The following is a 16,943-nucleotide window of genomic DNA, read 5'->3' as shown; positions in this document are numbered from 1 at the left end:
ATCACAGATGGGTTCTAGAACCATGCTTCCTTCTACAGCGATTCACAGGGTCCCAGACTCCTGTTCACTTAGTGCTAACCCCAGTGTCGCCTTCCAAGACTTAGAAATCACTGGTAGATGCTGGAAAGGGGCGCTGTCATCCGGAGAGAACTGACAAGAGAGCTCTGAGCTGATAGGACCTCTTTCTAAAACCCACGTGGCTTCTGGAATGAGGGCCTCTCGGTGTCGGACTACATCAAGGCCCAACTGCCCGGGATCTAATTTAGGGCCTTGAGTCAGAGGCCTAGAACAAGGGGACTTAATGGGCAGCCTCTCTGATTTTTATTTCACTCACCATTAATGAGGTTTAGTATCTTTTCCTCCTTCTTGGCTTTCGTAATTGGCTCTTTTCTGATTTTATTTCCCTGTATTATTTTCTTGTCCATTTATAACAGTTCTTTATATATGAGAGATAGTAACGCTTTGTCCATTCTGTGCATCACTAATTGTTTTTTCTGTCTACAGAAACTGTAGAAACCTGTAGAAACCATTTGTCTACAGGCACTTTGTGGCATATTTACCATGCACTTTTAAAAAAACTTTTTAAAAGATTTTATTTATTTTAGAGAGAGAACAGCAGGGAGGAACAGAGGGAGAGGGAGAGAGAATCCCTAGCACATTCTGTGCTGAGCACGGAGCCCAACGCCGGGCTCAATCTCACAACTCTGAGATCAAGGCCTGAGCTGAAATCAAGAGTCAGTCGCTTAACTGACTGAGCCACCCTGGCGCCCCAACCACACACTTTTTAAAAGAGGAAATGTCTGTCCATTCTCTTAGCATCTGGCATTCCTCTTCAGTTGCTCATTCTTCCTCTTTTTCAGCTATAGACACAGTATCATAAATGGGGTCCTAAAGATTCCTTGTACATGAGCATTTCTTTTATCCATCTGGGATTTATTTTGGGGCTCAGTATGAGGGAGGGAATCCACTTTGTATTTGCTTCCAAATGGATAATCGAATGTGTCGAGACCATTTATTAAACCATCCAGCCTTTCCCTCTGCATGTAAGCACCAGCCTGTCATATATACCAAAGTGTATCCAAACCCAGAGATCTGATTCTGGGTTTTCTGTTCTGTCCCATTCATTATTTAATCCTATACGAGTGTCATTCTACTCCATTCACAGTCATTTTATAACATTTTAATGTCTGAAGGTGTAAATTCCTCCTCAATATTCTTTCATAATTTTCTTGGCTAGTCTCAGGCACTTCTTATTCCATATGAAATTTAAGCTCATATAATTCAAACTTTAAGCTGTGTTGTAATTTTAATTGAAGTTTTATTAAATATGCAGTATTCATCAAATATGGAGACATTGACAAATATTTATAATCATAAATCTGTATTCACAAAGAAAAAGAACTACTAAGTAGATGGAGGACCACTTTTTAAAAATTTGGGGGGAACCTGGGGAAAATAGGAATGTGGTTGATATTACTACTATACTTTTACCAAAATTGGCAGATCCAATAGACAGAAAAATAAGCATAGTCATAGAGAAATTGAGAAATACATCATCAAACTCAATAGAACACATCATTTTAAAGCTTTGTGTCTTAGAAGTAGGAAACATTCCTTTCTTGGTATATTCCTAGAACATTTATACATTCGAAGTTTAGTTGGGCACAGAAGAAACTAAATAATTCAAAAATATCAATGTACAGGCCACATTGTCTGATAATAGTGCAATAGATGTAGAGATGGACACTAAGAAAATGACCCAAAATAATCGTACTGATTGCAAATCAAGAGAAGCTCACAAGGCAGCTGGGTGGCTCAGTCAGTTAGGGGTCTGACTCTTGATCTTAGCTCAGGTCTCTGTCTCAGGGTCTTGAGTTTGAGCCCTGCATCAGGCTCCAGGCTAGGTGTGGAGCCTACTTAAAAACATTAATTATTTTTAAAAAGAGATGTTCTCTTAACCACCCAGGTGAAAGAAAAAAATATATATATTGCATTTCTTCTTGGAAACAGTAAAAAGAACAAACAAAAACCAAGGAGGCCTGCCAAAGGCCAATAAAGAAGAACTCTAAACTCTTCTTATTTTGGAAGATGGGCTAGAAATGAAGGCAGTCAGTGCCTGTCCTGAGAAATTATTCAGAGTAGTAAACTGAACCTGAAAAAAATTGGGAAAAAGAAAAGAAGGATACAGTCTGAAATTAATGGGAAGGAACCAAAAAAGAAAAAAAAAAAAATCAGGAAGGATAAATAAAACGTAAATATCGGTTCTTTGTAAAGACGAGTAAATCCATTCTAAGCAAGACTGATGGGGGAAGAAGAGTAAAATGGATCCAATTAAGAATTAAAAGCTGTAATAGATCAATATTAAGATGGAAGAGATACTTAATTATCTGTTACATGTTTGGAAAACTAGGAAAAATAAAAGTGATCCTTTAGCAAAATATAATATTAACAAAATTTACTTAATAAGAAGCAGAAAACAAACTAGTGAAAAAGCAGGTTAAAACAGTCACCCAAAAAGAGTTTCCAAAATGGTAAAAAAAAGATACCTCTCAATTCATGTTATGCAACCAGAATAATTTTTTGTACCAGCACTTACATAGAACCCAAAAAAGAGCCCAATTTCACTTCATCTATAGATTCAGAAATCCTGAATAACAGTAGATCCCATCTCTATGTTAATAAAAATAAGAATACATTTTGACTAAGTAGAATCTACTCCAAGAAGGCAAGGACAGATGGATTTTTTTTTTTTTAAGTTTTCATGTAAAGCTTTGCAAAATTAAAGGAGGAAATCATGAGCTCAACAGTAGGTGCTAAAAGCTCAAGAGCTGTTCCTAACATAAAAATTCTAAGTAAAATAGGAATATATAGAAATCCCTTAAATATAATAAATTTAAATCTTCATAAATAAATCTTTGTCTAAAGTCCAAAGCAGGGGGGAGCATTCTGAATGATGAGAAACTAAAGCCATTTCTATTAAAATCAAGAATAAGTCCAGGGGAACTGTTACCAACATTATTATTCAGTACTCTTGGCATGGGATTCTAGAAAATGTAGTAAGACAAGAAAATGGAATATATGATATAAGTTAGAGGAAAGGAAAAAAAATTACTATTTTGCTGCTTATACAACTTTAAGCCTAGAAAATTCAGTAGACATTTTGAAAAAAATCAGTAAAATTAATGTGAAAATTTACTAATGTAACTAAGCATAAAATATATACACAGAATTTGATAACTTTTCTCTCTATAGCCAGCTATAAAGGGGAAATACAGGGGGAAAAAATCCAATTCACAATAGCAACAAAATTATGAAATGTTGAGGAATACTTTTAGCCAGAGATACATTGAAAAACACTGTAAAAGTTTATTATGGAACATAAAGTAATATTCGAGTAAATGAAAAGACATACCATAGCATCAACTGGGAAAGCTTACTATAATAAAAATCAATTCTGTCCAAATTAAGATCTAAATCTCATGTGGTGCCAATTAGAATCACATTGGGAATATCTCTCAAAGCCTGGGCTGCCATCACGAAAGATGAACTCTCACCTGGAAGGGTTTTCTGTAAATCCATCCTGTCCCAGTTGCCTGCTGAAGCGATTCTCCAGGTCCCTTGTCACCTAAGCCAGGACCCTCAGATTTCGCTGCATTCTGCCGACGCTCTTCCTAAAAGGGTCTGAGGGAGACACAGAGACAGCAGCCCCTTGGCACTCACAAGGAGACTGCAATAGATTAAGATACAAATTCAGTCCTGACCTGCCTCTTCCATTTCCACCTTCTCCTGGGTGTCATAGCTAAGAGGGAAGGGCTGTCTGATGAGAAAGGGCATCGAGGAGATTGGTTGGTGAGTGATTCATGGTTGCTTTCAGGACTGTTCTCTTCCATCATGCGGGAGTTGGCCAACGTCACCCACGACGGGCCCAAGTGGATCTTACTGGACGGCGACATAGACCCAATGTGGATTGAGTCTCTGAACACTGTCATGGATGATAACAAGGTATGGAGGGGGGGAAACCCCACACGTCCCTCATCACCTAGGAAACCAGCTTTCCAGCTGCATTTGGAAATCTCAATCCCACCTGAGGACTGGCGCCAAGTAAGGAGTTGCTTGAACACTAGTGTCTTTATCTTCTTCCCCAGCTTTGCTGAGATATAATTAACATATAATGCTGTGTAAGTTTAAGGTGTGTGACGTGCTGCTTTGAAATATGTGTCTCTTGTAAAATGACCACAGTAAGGCTAGCTAACAACTTGGTCATAGAATTGGACGTGCGCAATCCCTGCATTTTTAGCATTGTCGTAACTGTTTTCAGAATCGTCTGCCCAGAGATGGATTTAATATGCAGAGCTGGAGAGAATCTTAAGTCCTCTGTTCAAATCTCTTCCCTTACGTTTTTCCTTCTTTATAAATAAGGACACCGAGGGTCAGAAACATTCTGAGCCAGCCAGCCATCCTCAGTGGTGACAAACTGTTATCCTGGGAGAGTGCATTTTATTTGTCGTAAACAGTGGACATCGACACCAATAAAGTGGCCTCTGAGCTGGTAGCTGCTCCTGAATTTATTCAGAATACACATCTGGATTAGAAGTGTTATGATGGGGACGCCTGGGTGGCTCAGTTGGTTGGGCAGCTGCCTTCGGCTCAGGTCATGATCCCAGCGTCCTGGGATCAAGTCCCACATCGGGCTCCTTGCTTGGCGGGGAGCCAGCTTCTCCCTCTGCCTCTGCCTGCCACTCTGTCTGCCTGTGCTTGCTCTCGCTTCTCTCTCTATGACAAATAAATAAATAAAATTTAAAAAAAAAAAAAAAGAAGTGTTATGATGGTTTCAGCATTGACAGAATCATTAAACTAAACATGTGCCTTCCCAGAGGGGCCCACTTTACTTATTTCTTAGGAAGTGCAGCAGACATGCAATGTTACACAAGTTGTCAGTGTACAACATAGTAATTGGACAGCCCTCTGTGTAAGGGGGCACTCACCACAAGGGGGGGTCCCATCTGCCACCGTATGATGCTGTGACAAAACCACTGACCATAATCCCTATGCTGTGCCTTTCATCCCCATGACTTGCTCATTCTGTAACTGCAAGCGCAGTACTGCCCACTCCCCTTCACCCATTTTTTGCCCATGCTTCCACCTCCTTCCCTGGATGGACCACTTTATCTTTTTTTAAGATTTTATTTATTCGAGAGAGAGAGTGTGGGGGGAGGAGCAGAGGGAGAGGGACCAGCAGACTCCCAGCTGAGCCTGGAGCCTGACGAGGGGCCTGATCCCACGACCTCGAGATCATGACCTGAGCCAAAACCAAGAGTCGGACACCCAACCAACTGAGCTGCCCAGGTGTCCCCAGAGGAACTGCTTAAGAAGAAACAATAATATGAACCCTAAACCCTTCTTTAGAAGCACTCTTGTTATTCCAATGTGGTCTAGCTCGTTCGAATCCTTGACTGTCATTGACTCTTTAGAGAACTTGTTTTTTGACCCACTGCACGCACAGAGATGGCGGTAGAGGGGCTAGAGGAAAAGAGGTAGAGGATTCTTGTAGAAAATTCAACAAATACTCATAATCATAGTGAAGAAAATAGTCCTCCTTAATCCCTGTCCGGAGGCATCCACTCTCCCTCCCTCCTACCTGGGGTGTCCCTCCCTGTGTCCAGGTGCTGACCCTGGCCAGCAATGAGAGGATCCCCCTGAATCCCACCATGAGGCTGCTCTTCGAGATCAGCCACCTGCGGACGGCCACACCGGCGACGGTCTCCAGAGCAGGTATGACCCACGCAGGGAAAGAACCCGCCAGGCTGCTCACTTGGAAACAGGTGCTTTCAGCCTTGCGTAGGGTATGGCCGGCTCTGAAGGAAGCTCTAGACAGGAGGCAGACATAAATCCCATGGACCTCTGGCCAGCTTCTAGCCCCGATCTGTGTCCATGAGGGTGAGCAGGTGACCTAAGGTCAAGGCCACGGACTGTTCTTAATTCAGAGATGGGAAGGGACAGCCCCTGAGCTGGGCCACTCTCCTCTGCCCAGAAGGGCCTCAGCTGAGCCTGCTTTTGGCCAGTTCCCGCCTCCCACATCAGTGGAGATGAGCAGGGACTGCACTTCTCACTGCATCGTGGTGAGAGTGACAATCTTGTACCTTAACTTACCTCTGACTCCCCTGCAAAATTGATCGGCACAGCCTAGAGCATCAGGACAGAGGGTCTGATCTCCACCGTCACATCAGATTCCCTCTTGAGGACCCAGCTGAGGGTAGGCACATAGGTCTGGAAAAGTCTGTATTCCTTCCCTAGGGCTGCCTAACAAGCCACCAGAGACTCGGTGGCTTTCCAGACAACAGACATGTACTCCCTCACAACTCGAGCTGTCAGCCCTCCAGGGAGAGAAGCCTGCCTTGCATCTTCCAGCCTAAGCTGCTGGCCCCAGGACTCCAGCCTCCACCTCCTTAGTCACGTGGCTGCCTACTCCGGGTGTGCCTTGCCTCTTCTGTCTCTTACGGGGATATCTGTAAAAGTTCCAGCCAGATAATACATGGCGATCTCATTGTGAGACCCTGAATCACATCTGCAAAGGAAGGGCTTTTTACCGGGTAAGGTCACATTCACAGGCTCCCAGGATGAGAATGGGTCATCACAGCCTTCTTTCCTCCAGAGCCTAGATTGGCCATTTGACTGGTCCCCACCCAGAGCAAACCCAGAGCAGACCTGCTTACCCTCTCAAACCAAGGCCAGCTTTCTGTTTCTTCAGAGTCCAGGCTTCTGTACATTTTCTACCCAGACAGAGTAACTCCTGGAGGTAAGGAGCCCGCTGTCCTCTATTGAGGCTTCACTGATCAGAACTCCCCGTGTCCCCAGGAATCCTGTACATCAACCCGGCAGACCTGGGGTGGAGTCCTCCGGTTAACAGCTGGATTGAGAAGAGGGAAATGCAGACCGAGAGAGCCAACCTCACCATTCTGTTTGACAAGTACCTCCCGGCCTGCCTGGACACGCTCAGAGCCAGGTAGGCCTTGAAGCCCAGTGCAGGAGCCCGTCAGCTCACACCTGATAGCCCACGGATGTCCTGTCCCGTCCCTGAAGCCAGATGTCCTCAGAGCCTTCCCCTCTGGCCTGGCAGGGGGCAGAGGGCGGCACACGTTACCAGATGCCTCTTGTCTGCTCAGGCAAGAATACAGAGGAAGTCCACAGAGCCTGTGCGTTGCACTATGAGATGACCGTCCTGAGATCCTTCACACTGCAGGGCACATAGCTGACCTCCTTAGAAATGATACACCTGTCCACTGAGCAGACCTGGAGGTGACGATGACACACGTCAGGGATAAACAGGGCCCACTTCCTGTCACCGGCTTAGTATGCCCACCGCCCAGATAATGCAGGACCCGATAGGGCGTGTCAATCCTCCACTCTGGCCCCTGGGGACTCTGCAGATTTGCTTTTTCTCTAATGGGTTTGCAAAAGTAAAAGCAGTAATCGCTAACCACTTAGCCCATGAATAAAAGAATGAGTGCTCTTGAAATAAGGAGACTTATTACAGCAGGAATTTTGCAGCGGCCTGCAGAGGGAGGTTTGGGGTCTGGAACCTGGCTTTGTTCTATCCTTTCTTGCCAGTCAACGTGCGCTTCCCTGAGTCAGGCAGCCGCCAGCCTCCTAGTTCAGCCAAGTCCAACCATCAGCGGTCAGGGCTGGGGAGATGGCGTGGCTCAGGGATCCGAAATTCTCGAACCTTCACCGAGGTAGGGTCAGGATGATGTTTCTGGGAGACGAAGGCCACTGTTCAGAACGATCCTTGAGTGGGACGGAGCAGAGCTCGCAAGCATGGAGGTGGAGGGGAAAGGGATCTGTAGGTGGCAGGAGGCCCGGGCACTGTCCCAACCAAGAAGTATTTTCCCGATCTGCCCCATTTTCTGAAACCCTTGAAAAGTCTCCAGTCTCTGTGGCCTGTGGGCTCTTTATGGCCTTGGGATCTAATGAGATAAAGCAGCCCAGGTGGCAGGCAAGGCTGGAAAATGGGCACGAGGGGTCAGTGGTGCAGGCAGGCCAGGGAGGTAATACTCCACGGGAAGGGCAGGTTTGGGGAAAGTAGCGAGCGTACCCCATCCTACATCATTTGCTGAGACACTGATCTGGTAGAGCCTGTGGCTGAAAGTCAGGCTCTTTCCGACTCTGGGCTTTTAGGACAAGAGATGCCAAACTCTTATCTGTGTGTATGTATATGTGTGTGTGTGTGCGTGCGTGCGTGTGCGTGTGCAGAAGAGCATGCACCGGCCTCCGCACCAAGTTTCAGAGATGCTGGCAGTGTGCAGTCTATCTAGAGACAGTCCCCCGCCCTGGTGTCTGAACTCTGTGGCCACCAAGGATGAAACACATCCAGGGTGTACAGCGCCCGCATGGGGTGCGTTGAGCGCTCACACAATTCCTAAGAGGGCAAAGCATCCATGGGTAGGGAGCTGAGGTTCCGGCTGTGCCCTGGGCACCACGGCTGTCAGGAACCAGCCACAGGCTCCCAGCTCGGACCTCCCTCCTAAGGCCAACTCTTGGGGGGCCCTGGTACCACAGAGCTGTGGGATGTCCACATGTAATAATTTTTATATCCAACAAGCTGGCCTCATAAGTGGAGGGGATTATAAATCAACTTGATTTTGTTTCCTACTGCTCCTTCAAAAACCCTCTTCATGTGGCTTGTTCTCCTCCCACACCTACATGAAATCTAGGTCCCCACTTGTGACTTTCCTGGTCATTCTGCAGTCGTTCGGAGACACGTCTTCGCTTCTAGGGACACACACGTGAAAACGTGGAAAAGCAAACTCCATATACAGGAAAGCTTCTGCCCCTGCCCCCCGCTCAGCCTGCTCTCACCTGCAGTGGGAAAGGAGTGCTTGACATCTTTTCTCCTCATTCCTCTGCCCCCCCCCCACCACCAGCCACCCCCAACCAGCTGTAGCTTCTGCCCCCTTGGGGTCAAACGGGAACAGAAAAAAGAGAAAGGGCAGGAAAGGTCTTAATGGCTGGAACCAGCATGGTCCGAGCTAGCGTAAGAGTGGCAGATGTCAAACCTGACTCTCTCTCAAAGATTCTGAGTTCCTTGGCCCCTCCGCCATCACTGGAGACCTCCGAGGTGCCTTTCTTGGAAGTAAGATATGCCTCTCCACCAGCCGGTCATGCAGGCTCCTCCTGCAAAGCCCTCCAGTGGCCCTTGGCTTTTGGACCACCCCTGGATCCCAGGAAATGCTCATGCCTCTTTGCTTTGATGAACTGGGGTACGGGCTGCCCCAGCAAGCATGCTCCCCACACTCCACTGCGAGATAAGCAGGTGTCCTTGGGCTACCTGGGCACCTGTCCCTTCCCTCCTCAGAGCAGCCATGCAGCCCCTTCCCCAGCGCTGTGCCGGGCCAGCACCTGCCTTCCCTGTGAGCTCTCCTCCAAACCCCAAATGCTAATTTCTCTCCCCTCCCAGCATCTCCCGCTTTGACCCTCTCTATCCCCTGAGAAGGCCAGGGGCCCCACAGTTGTCTGGAACCTGCTGGCAATGGTCCATGTAGTCGACCTCTGTCTGCCTTGGTGCCTCACACAGAACCAGGCCTGAGACTGTGGGACGTGAACCTTCCATCACAAATCACAGTGGGAAAAATGAAGGCATCCCTCGTGGAAGTGGTGCCTAGACCACGGGACAGCCTCATGGTAGTGTTGTCATTAGGACCGCCACCTGGTGAGAGCCGAGCTCACACTGGACGCCGCAGAGGGGTGGCCATGTGCAGTATGTGCTCGCGGTGGGTGAGCAAGCCTGTGAGTGTGCACACGCACGCTCACACTCGTGCTCCCTCGTGCATACAGGCATCTCTTGGTACCTGCCCTTCAGTCAGGACCTCCAAACCCAGTGTGGAAAGTTCACAGGCCGGGGCAAAGAGAGCTGTGTTTCCAGAAGACAAACCCCATCAAAGGACAAATCATGAGTGTGTAAAGTGAACATCTGTTGGGCCCCTTCTGCCCCTACCCCCAGCAAGACTCTGGGTCCGAGAACAGCTTTTCTGTGTGGCTGAACTGAGGGAAGGCCCTGAAAGACAGGAAGGACCAGCCTCAGCCGCAGCCCCGCACCCTCCTGACCCTTGAGGAAATGGTGAGGGTGTGACGATAAGATTTTACCCCATCGTGTCACAGTGGTCTACACCCCTACCGATGACCGAGAGGAGCATTCGGTGTGCAGAGAAGGGAAGAGCTGATGGGGAAGGTCCCAGAGGAAGGGCCATGAGAAAGAACCTGCTCAGAGCACTCTGGGCCCCTCTTACTGAGGAGCCGATGAGAGTGAAGGCTTGTGTCGTCCCCACGTAATCCCAAAGAACTGATGGGTCATAGGTCGCCCCAAAACTAGGTAGGTTCCAACAGGCCTCCAGCATGGAAAATTCAGTATCATCCGACGTATCTGGGTCTCTCTCTGCAGATTCAAGAAGATAATTCCGATCCCAGAGCAGAGCATGGTCCAGATGCTGTGTCACCTTCTGGAATGTCTCCTGACTGAGGAGGACGTCCCTGCGGACAGCCCCAAGGAAACCTATGAGCTGTATTTTGTGTTTGCAGCCATCTGGGCTTTCGGTGGAGCGATGGTCCAGGACCAGGTAAGAGGATATGCCATGGTTAACCCCCAGGTGCAAACCCGCAGTGGCAAAAACAGATCTTCCAGCAAAGATCTGGAAAAAGAGGACCGCTAAATGTCAGAATCAACATGAAGGCATCAGACTATTTGGTTATCCGTCCGTTGATCTGCTAAAGACATCAGCCTCCAGAGAAGGGCCTCTCGGAGTGAGACAGATGAACTCGGGCTATGTTTTGAGCTCCTGCTTTTGGAGTTAGTGATGTATCCCGATTTCTTGGGGAGTTGCAGTGTTTTGGGAACAGAGATGTAGGTCCACTGCTTTGCAAGACGATGTGTGTTTGATGGATGGAGTGATGCTGTGTTACAGAAGCTTTAGAGGGCAGAATCCCCTTAGCATTCCAGAACAAGTGCGATACGGATGACCCTGTGTCAGACCAGAGTTAATCAGCAATCCCCCGAAACCCCGAGCTGTCCACAGGAGCGTGGACCAAAGGTTAAATGACATCTAGGGCTAGGAACACAAGTCACTACTTCTATCGTGGTATTGGCTGCTGTGGCTCGGGTATGGGGGTAGGGATGTTGGCTTGGAATATCTTGGCATCCTATTCCTAACCCTTCCAATGTCCCCATAATTTTTCTTTTCTTTTCTTTTAAAAAATTTTATGAATTTATCAGCGTAGGCACGAGCTGGGGCAGGGGATGGAGGGAGAAGGAGAAGCAGGGAGTCCGAAACGGGGCTTAATTCCAGGACCCCAGGATCACGACCTGAACTGAAGGCAGACGCTTAACTGACAGAGCCAACCAGGCCCCCCCTCCCGACGTTTTCCTGGTTTAGTTTTCTCCAAATGACAAGTTCTTTATCTGGAAACATCCGAGTCAAGGTTAGGCAGGCCAGTCTTGGACAGCCGCCTCCAGCTATCAGGCAGTGTCACATGGGGGGCTGAGGTCACGGACTCTGGATCTGATTCCTAGCTTTGCCACTTAGGACCTGGGAGACGTTGGGCAAATCGCTTCCCCTCCCCCCACCTTACTTCCTGCCTGTGTACGAAGGCGATGAGGGTGCTGACAGCGGTGCCCAGTTTCTATGGCAGTTGTAAGGTTACAGGAAGGGATACAGTTTGTGATCATCCAACACAGATACATGCAAAGTTCTTAAAATCATGCTGGAGTGCACACCTGCTTATTAATAGTCATCTCATACCAGAAATACTCAGTTTCAGAGCAAGTGTCCAGCACCCCCCTCATTGCAAGGGATCAAAGCAAGCTGTAGTGGGTGAACAGTTCGGATTTACTCTTTCTGGTCTGGGTTGATCGGAGGCTCTTTTGAGGAGAGAGGTAGAAAGTTTCAGCCTCCCAGGGCAAAGCCGTGTTCTAGACTCCAAGAGGTCGGTGAGCCTGGAGTGCAAATTTCAAACGAACAATTAATTTCTTGTCCATTTGCACAGGCCCTGGGTGTTAGCATCCATCTTCCCTCCCTGAGATGCTCTTTGGTGCTCCACATTCAAAACGCAGCTCTCGCAAGCTCCCAGCGAACCTCTCCCCATTGCCAGAGCCAGAGCCAGAGGTTGGGCAGTGGCGAGGGGGTCGTGGTGGTGGTATGCACATACCCAAACTGCGAGTGAGACATCTGAGAATTCCACTGCCTCTCGTGGTCTTTAGAGATTCTCCATGGACTGTTGCTTTGACAGCTTTCCATTTCCCCTTTGAGGCAAGGAATCCAGCAGGATGGACGAGACCTTGCCCAAGTACTGAGATCCAAAAGGCACAGGTTACTGCTTTCCATCAAATACAGGCCTGACCTTTCAACAGCTCGTGTGTCAGATAGCAACGCTGCTGGGCTTCTCCGCGGGGTTGGTGCTTAGCAGGCAGTGGGGGCTCAGGGGGTGGAGACACTTGGTCAATTTCTCTACGGCAGTACACATTTAAATCCACTCAGCTCTTTTTAAAAGCCTGGGAGAAAGCATGCCTCCAGGCATCCCAGGCCCTGGAGCACTTGGAGCCAGAGGCAGCCATGCTAGCACATGGGGAGAGGACGAGGGAGAAAGCTTTTAGCAGCAGGGAAGGCCCAAGGCCCTGACTCCAGCCACATTCAAGCCAAACACCAGAAATAGTGCCCTAAGTAGAAAAACAGGAAGCCGGCCAAAATATTCACACCAGGAACAGCGGTGGTGCTGGTGTTTGTAAAGCTGTCATTAAAGCCAAGGAGAAAGTCGATTTGCAGCCCATACCCGAGTTGGAGCTTCAAAAGCAAGACAAGGTTCTCACCGAATACTTTGCAAGGATCATAGGAAATGGTGATGTCTCAGAGAGCACCAGCTCCTGGGACCAAACACCTGAATCCAACTCGTGGTGCCTCCGTGTGCTTCTAGAAGCTGTCCTTTTCCGTTTCTGTCTTTTCATGTATCAGATAGGAACAGTTGGTATTAGCCAGGAGAGCTCGGAGCCTGGGGAGCATCAGGTGAGCGGATGTTACAGCCCAGACTCTTGTGCAGTATACAGACGGACCTCAGTGTCCTCAAGTTCAAGGGGCAGGAAGGGGCCACAGGACTGTCCAGATCCAAAGGCAATGGGGTGTCTGAAGGGGCCTCTTTGTGAAGGTTACTTCTGAAGAGACATCCAAGGAACTGAACCGAGACAGCGCTTCTGGCTGACTTGGCAGAGGTGACCCTGGCTTTAGTGTCCCATTAGAGTGGAGGTGAGGTCATGTGCCAATATTGGAGAGGAGACAATGCTGGTACAGCACATCAGCAGTGGCGCGGGGGTTGGTTCCATGATCCAGAAGCTCAAGGTCGAACTGGAGGCAGGGAAAGAAGATCCACCCAACCTCCTTTGTTCTAGAGGTGGCCTCGGATTTTCCACAGAAATCTAGAACCAGGTTTTTTAGTAAGAAGTTAAAAGTCTTGAAGGGTTTTATCCAGGAGCTAAAAATGGGGTTTTTTTCCAGGTCTTCTGATTGTAGAGCCCAATATGGAGAAGATAGAGCACTCCCTTCATTTGAAGTCAGATCAGAAGAAGAACAGCAAACAAATCTGTCCTTCTATTAGACCTTGTTTCTGTTCTCATTCGAAAGCAAAAATATTTTTTTAATAAGCACTCCAAAAAACTAAAAAATAAATAAGAAAGCAAAAGTATTGGGGCGCCTGGGTGGCTCAGTGGGTTAAAGCCTCTGCCTTCAGCTCAGGTCATGATCCTGGGGTCCTGGGATCGAGTCCCACATCGGGCTCTCTGCTCAGCAGGGAGCCTGCTTCCCCCTCTCTCTGCCTGCTTGTGATCTCTGTCAAGAAAATAAACAAAATCTTAAAAAAAAAAAAAAAAGAAAGAAAGAAAGCAAAAGTATTCAATCGTACTTACCCAGTAAGAGACAGAACGAGGAGTTCCATTTCCTGCGAATCCCGAATCGCTGCCATGCGCCCAGCTTCCCCATTTGTCCAGCCTTCAAATTCCATCTTTGTCCTGCCCTCCAGAAACATTCCCCAAAATACCCAATCCAGGGGCACCCCAGTGGCTCCATCGGTGAAGCGTCTGCCTTCGACTCAGGTCACGATCCCGGAGTCCTAGAATCGAGCCCCGTGTCGGGCTCCCTGCTTGGTGGGGAGCTGGCTTCTCCCTGTCGCTTTGCCCTTCCCTCCACTCGTGCTCTCTCTCTATCCCAAATAAATAAAATCTTAAAAAAATAATAAAATGCCCAATCTGGGTCTTTTTTTAGGTTTTCTTTTTTGGGATGTTTCCTAGGTCTGCCTGTTCAAAAAATAGGCTTCCTGCCTGTAGTATGCAGGTACACTATGGGGGTGTGTATATGTGTGTGTGCACGCATGTACGTACATGTTGTGTGTTTCAGCTTGGACGCAATGAGATTATTTGAGTCTACTGGATGTCCAGCCCTATCCTGAGGGGCTCTTGATCCAATGCATATGCATGTAAATTATATGTCTCTACCTGTTCCTTCTGTCAGAAAAACCAGCACAACTTTGTCTCTGCTGCCCCTACATTTTAGAAATTTTAGCTCTTGGAGGGACCCTAGAAGTCCTCTTCTCTAGGATGCTCATTCTACAGATGAGGGAACTGAGGCTCTTCTTACCCTGTCACCCCTTACCCCCCAATGTCAACAGCCACCATCTTATTCTGTCCCTGACCGCCACCCTGGAATGACTGAGTCTCTCAGCTATCTGGGAGGCTGTGGGTCCATCTATCTCTTCAGGAGCTCTTGGCCATATTTTGCCCATCTTGGGGTCATGGGTGCTGCACCAGTATTCTTACACCCCTCTCTCTGCACCCCACAAGGATGCTCAGATGCAGTGTCAGCCACATGGTCAAGCGGTGGCACATGTACCTGCTCAGGGCTGGCCCCTGAGCCGCTGTGGCTCATCAGGGCTGATACCCGGGGAAGCAGCATTCCTCCTGGAGAAGCTGCTCCTTCGAGCAAAGCATCTCACGTTCCCCACTCTGACCTCCTGCCTGAGACCAGGGCAGTGTGTCCCGGCTTCAGAAGCTCTGGAGAGCCTTGCCCCCTGACCCGCTCTGTGTTGGCAGCTCGTGGACTACCGAGCAGAGTTCAGCAAGTGGTGGCTGACGGAGTTCAAGACGGTCAAGTTTCCCTCTCAGGGAACCATCTTTGACTACTACATAGACCCAGCAACAAAGAAATTCGAGCCTTGGTCCAAGCTCATCCCCCAGTTTGAATTTGATCCTGAGATGCCCCTGCAGGTGAGTGTGGCCCAGTGACCGAGGATGTACGGTTGCCCCAAGGACCTTTAGTGGCTCTGGTGGAAGCCTCTTTATAAGCAGCCAAGCATTTTAACCTTGCAATAACTAGTCATCCTCCGCTACCCAATTTTCAAGAGGAAATCCTAGTGCAAGGAACCCACAGACCCATAGCACCCCCCACAAAGACTAGGTAACTTGATTACCAGACTCCACTGGCATCCTGGGGAACAGAGTGGGGAGATGGCAAGGTAGAAGGTTCCCAAACCTATAGGGAGGTTGCAGGGAGGCAGACAGAGCTGGCAGAGGGGGGAGGACATGCTCTCCACCCAGAAGAAAGAGCTTATGGGATGGTCTTACTCTGCATATGAAGGAGGAAGACCCTCCTGCCCGTGGTAGCCAACCAGCACTGCCAGGCCTCTTCTGAAATGCTCCAGAAAGTTCTTGCCAGGCCCCTGTCACTCCCATGAGCCCCTGGCACACTCATTGTGTTCTCACCGCAGGCTTGTTTGGTGCACACGAGCGAGACCATCCGAGTGTGCTACTTCCTAGAGCGGCTCGTGCAGCGGAGGCGGCCTGTCATGCTGGTGGGGACTGCGGGCACGGGCAAGTCAGTGCTGGTGGGGACCAAGCTGGCCAGCCTGGACGCCGAGGAGTACTTGGTGAAAAGCGTGCCGTTCAACTACTACACCACGTCGGCGATGCTGCAAGGTGAGGGCCCGGAACGCGTGGACGTTGGGGGCTGGGGGAAGGGGTGTCTGAATGGCCACGTGCCTGGACGTGGAAATGGAGCAAAGCATCAGCACCTGTTCGGCCTGACGTCCCCTGTGCCCACACTCCCCTCTCGCCCCTCCTGTCCTTTCTTCCACCCCAGCACCTCTGTTCCACTTCCCCTGCACCCTCAACACGGACTTTCTCATCCCGCCTCCTTCCTTCTTCCCTGGCCTCTCAGATCCCTCCCAGGCCAGGGGTTCAACACAGAGCAGTTCTCAGGACCTGGATGCCAAGGAGCGCTGACACCCAGCGAAGGAGAGCCACAGGCTTGTAGAAGCGGCTCTAGGGATCATTTCCTTCGCCCTTCCTGTCTTAGAGATAGGGAAACTGAGGCTCGGGGAATGTACACAATCGCCCAAGGTCACCATCAAGCAGCAAGGCAGGCAGGGTGCATCCAGCCTTCTGAGCACGTGGGGCTGCTTTTCATGGGGAGTTGACGTGCTGGGCTCTTGAGTGGGTCAGAGGCTCCCCCCGCAAAAAAGGAGTTTTCACCTTTCTAGAGTCACTTTCTCCTTGACTCTCACTACCTGTAGGGACTCCTTGTATATAGAAACAGTATAGAGAAATGCTCATTACTTGACCCCTAGGAGCAGCTCCCTTTTCAAGAGGTGCCCGAGCCAAGTTCCTGGTGATGGGAGAGCACCGGTAGGGCCTGGGTCGGGGGAAGCCCTGCTCGTATTCTCTCCCTGCACCTGGGCAGTGCTTCCTGCAGGAGACCACAGTGCATGGCCACACCCACAATGCAAAACCACAGACCAGGAATTCCAGGCACCGGACTATTTGCAGACTGGTAAATCAGAAGCCATAGCTTAGTACAGGGAAAGTAAGCCTGGCATATTGCCTGTCCAACACCCAGGCTGTAGGCTAGCAGACTTGCAAA

The 16,943-nt window shown here is 49.0% G+C and overlaps 1 protein-coding gene across 4 annotated transcripts in view; it reads left to right on the top strand.

Moving 5' to 3' along the window:
- The window catches only part of DNAH9 (dynein axonemal heavy chain 9), a 321,088-nt gene that overhangs the window by 135,699 nt on the left and 168,446 nt on the right, over window positions 1–16,943 (top strand). For all 4 annotated transcript variants that reach the window (XM_059150223.1, XM_059150226.1, XM_059150225.1 and 1 more), the window contains 6 exons: window positions 3,875–4,002; window positions 5,664–5,772; window positions 6,856–7,003; window positions 10,436–10,610; window positions 15,119–15,292; window positions 15,793–16,000. In XM_059150223.1, the coding sequence (XP_059006206.1) occupies window positions 3,875–4,002; window positions 5,664–5,772; window positions 6,856–7,003; window positions 10,436–10,610; window positions 15,119–15,292; window positions 15,793–16,000 (942 nt within the window). The remainder of the gene's footprint in view (window positions 1–3,874; window positions 4,003–5,663; window positions 5,773–6,855; window positions 7,004–10,435; window positions 10,611–15,118; window positions 15,293–15,792; window positions 16,001–16,943) is intronic.

This window comes from Mustela lutreola, chromosome 15 (genome assembly GCF_030435805.1).
Source record: "Mustela lutreola isolate mMusLut2 chromosome 15, mMusLut2.pri, whole genome shotgun sequence".
Classification (NCBI taxonomy): Eukaryota; Metazoa; Chordata; class Mammalia; order Carnivora; family Mustelidae; genus Mustela; species Mustela lutreola.
This window is presented reverse-complemented; position numbering and strand designations above follow the sequence as displayed.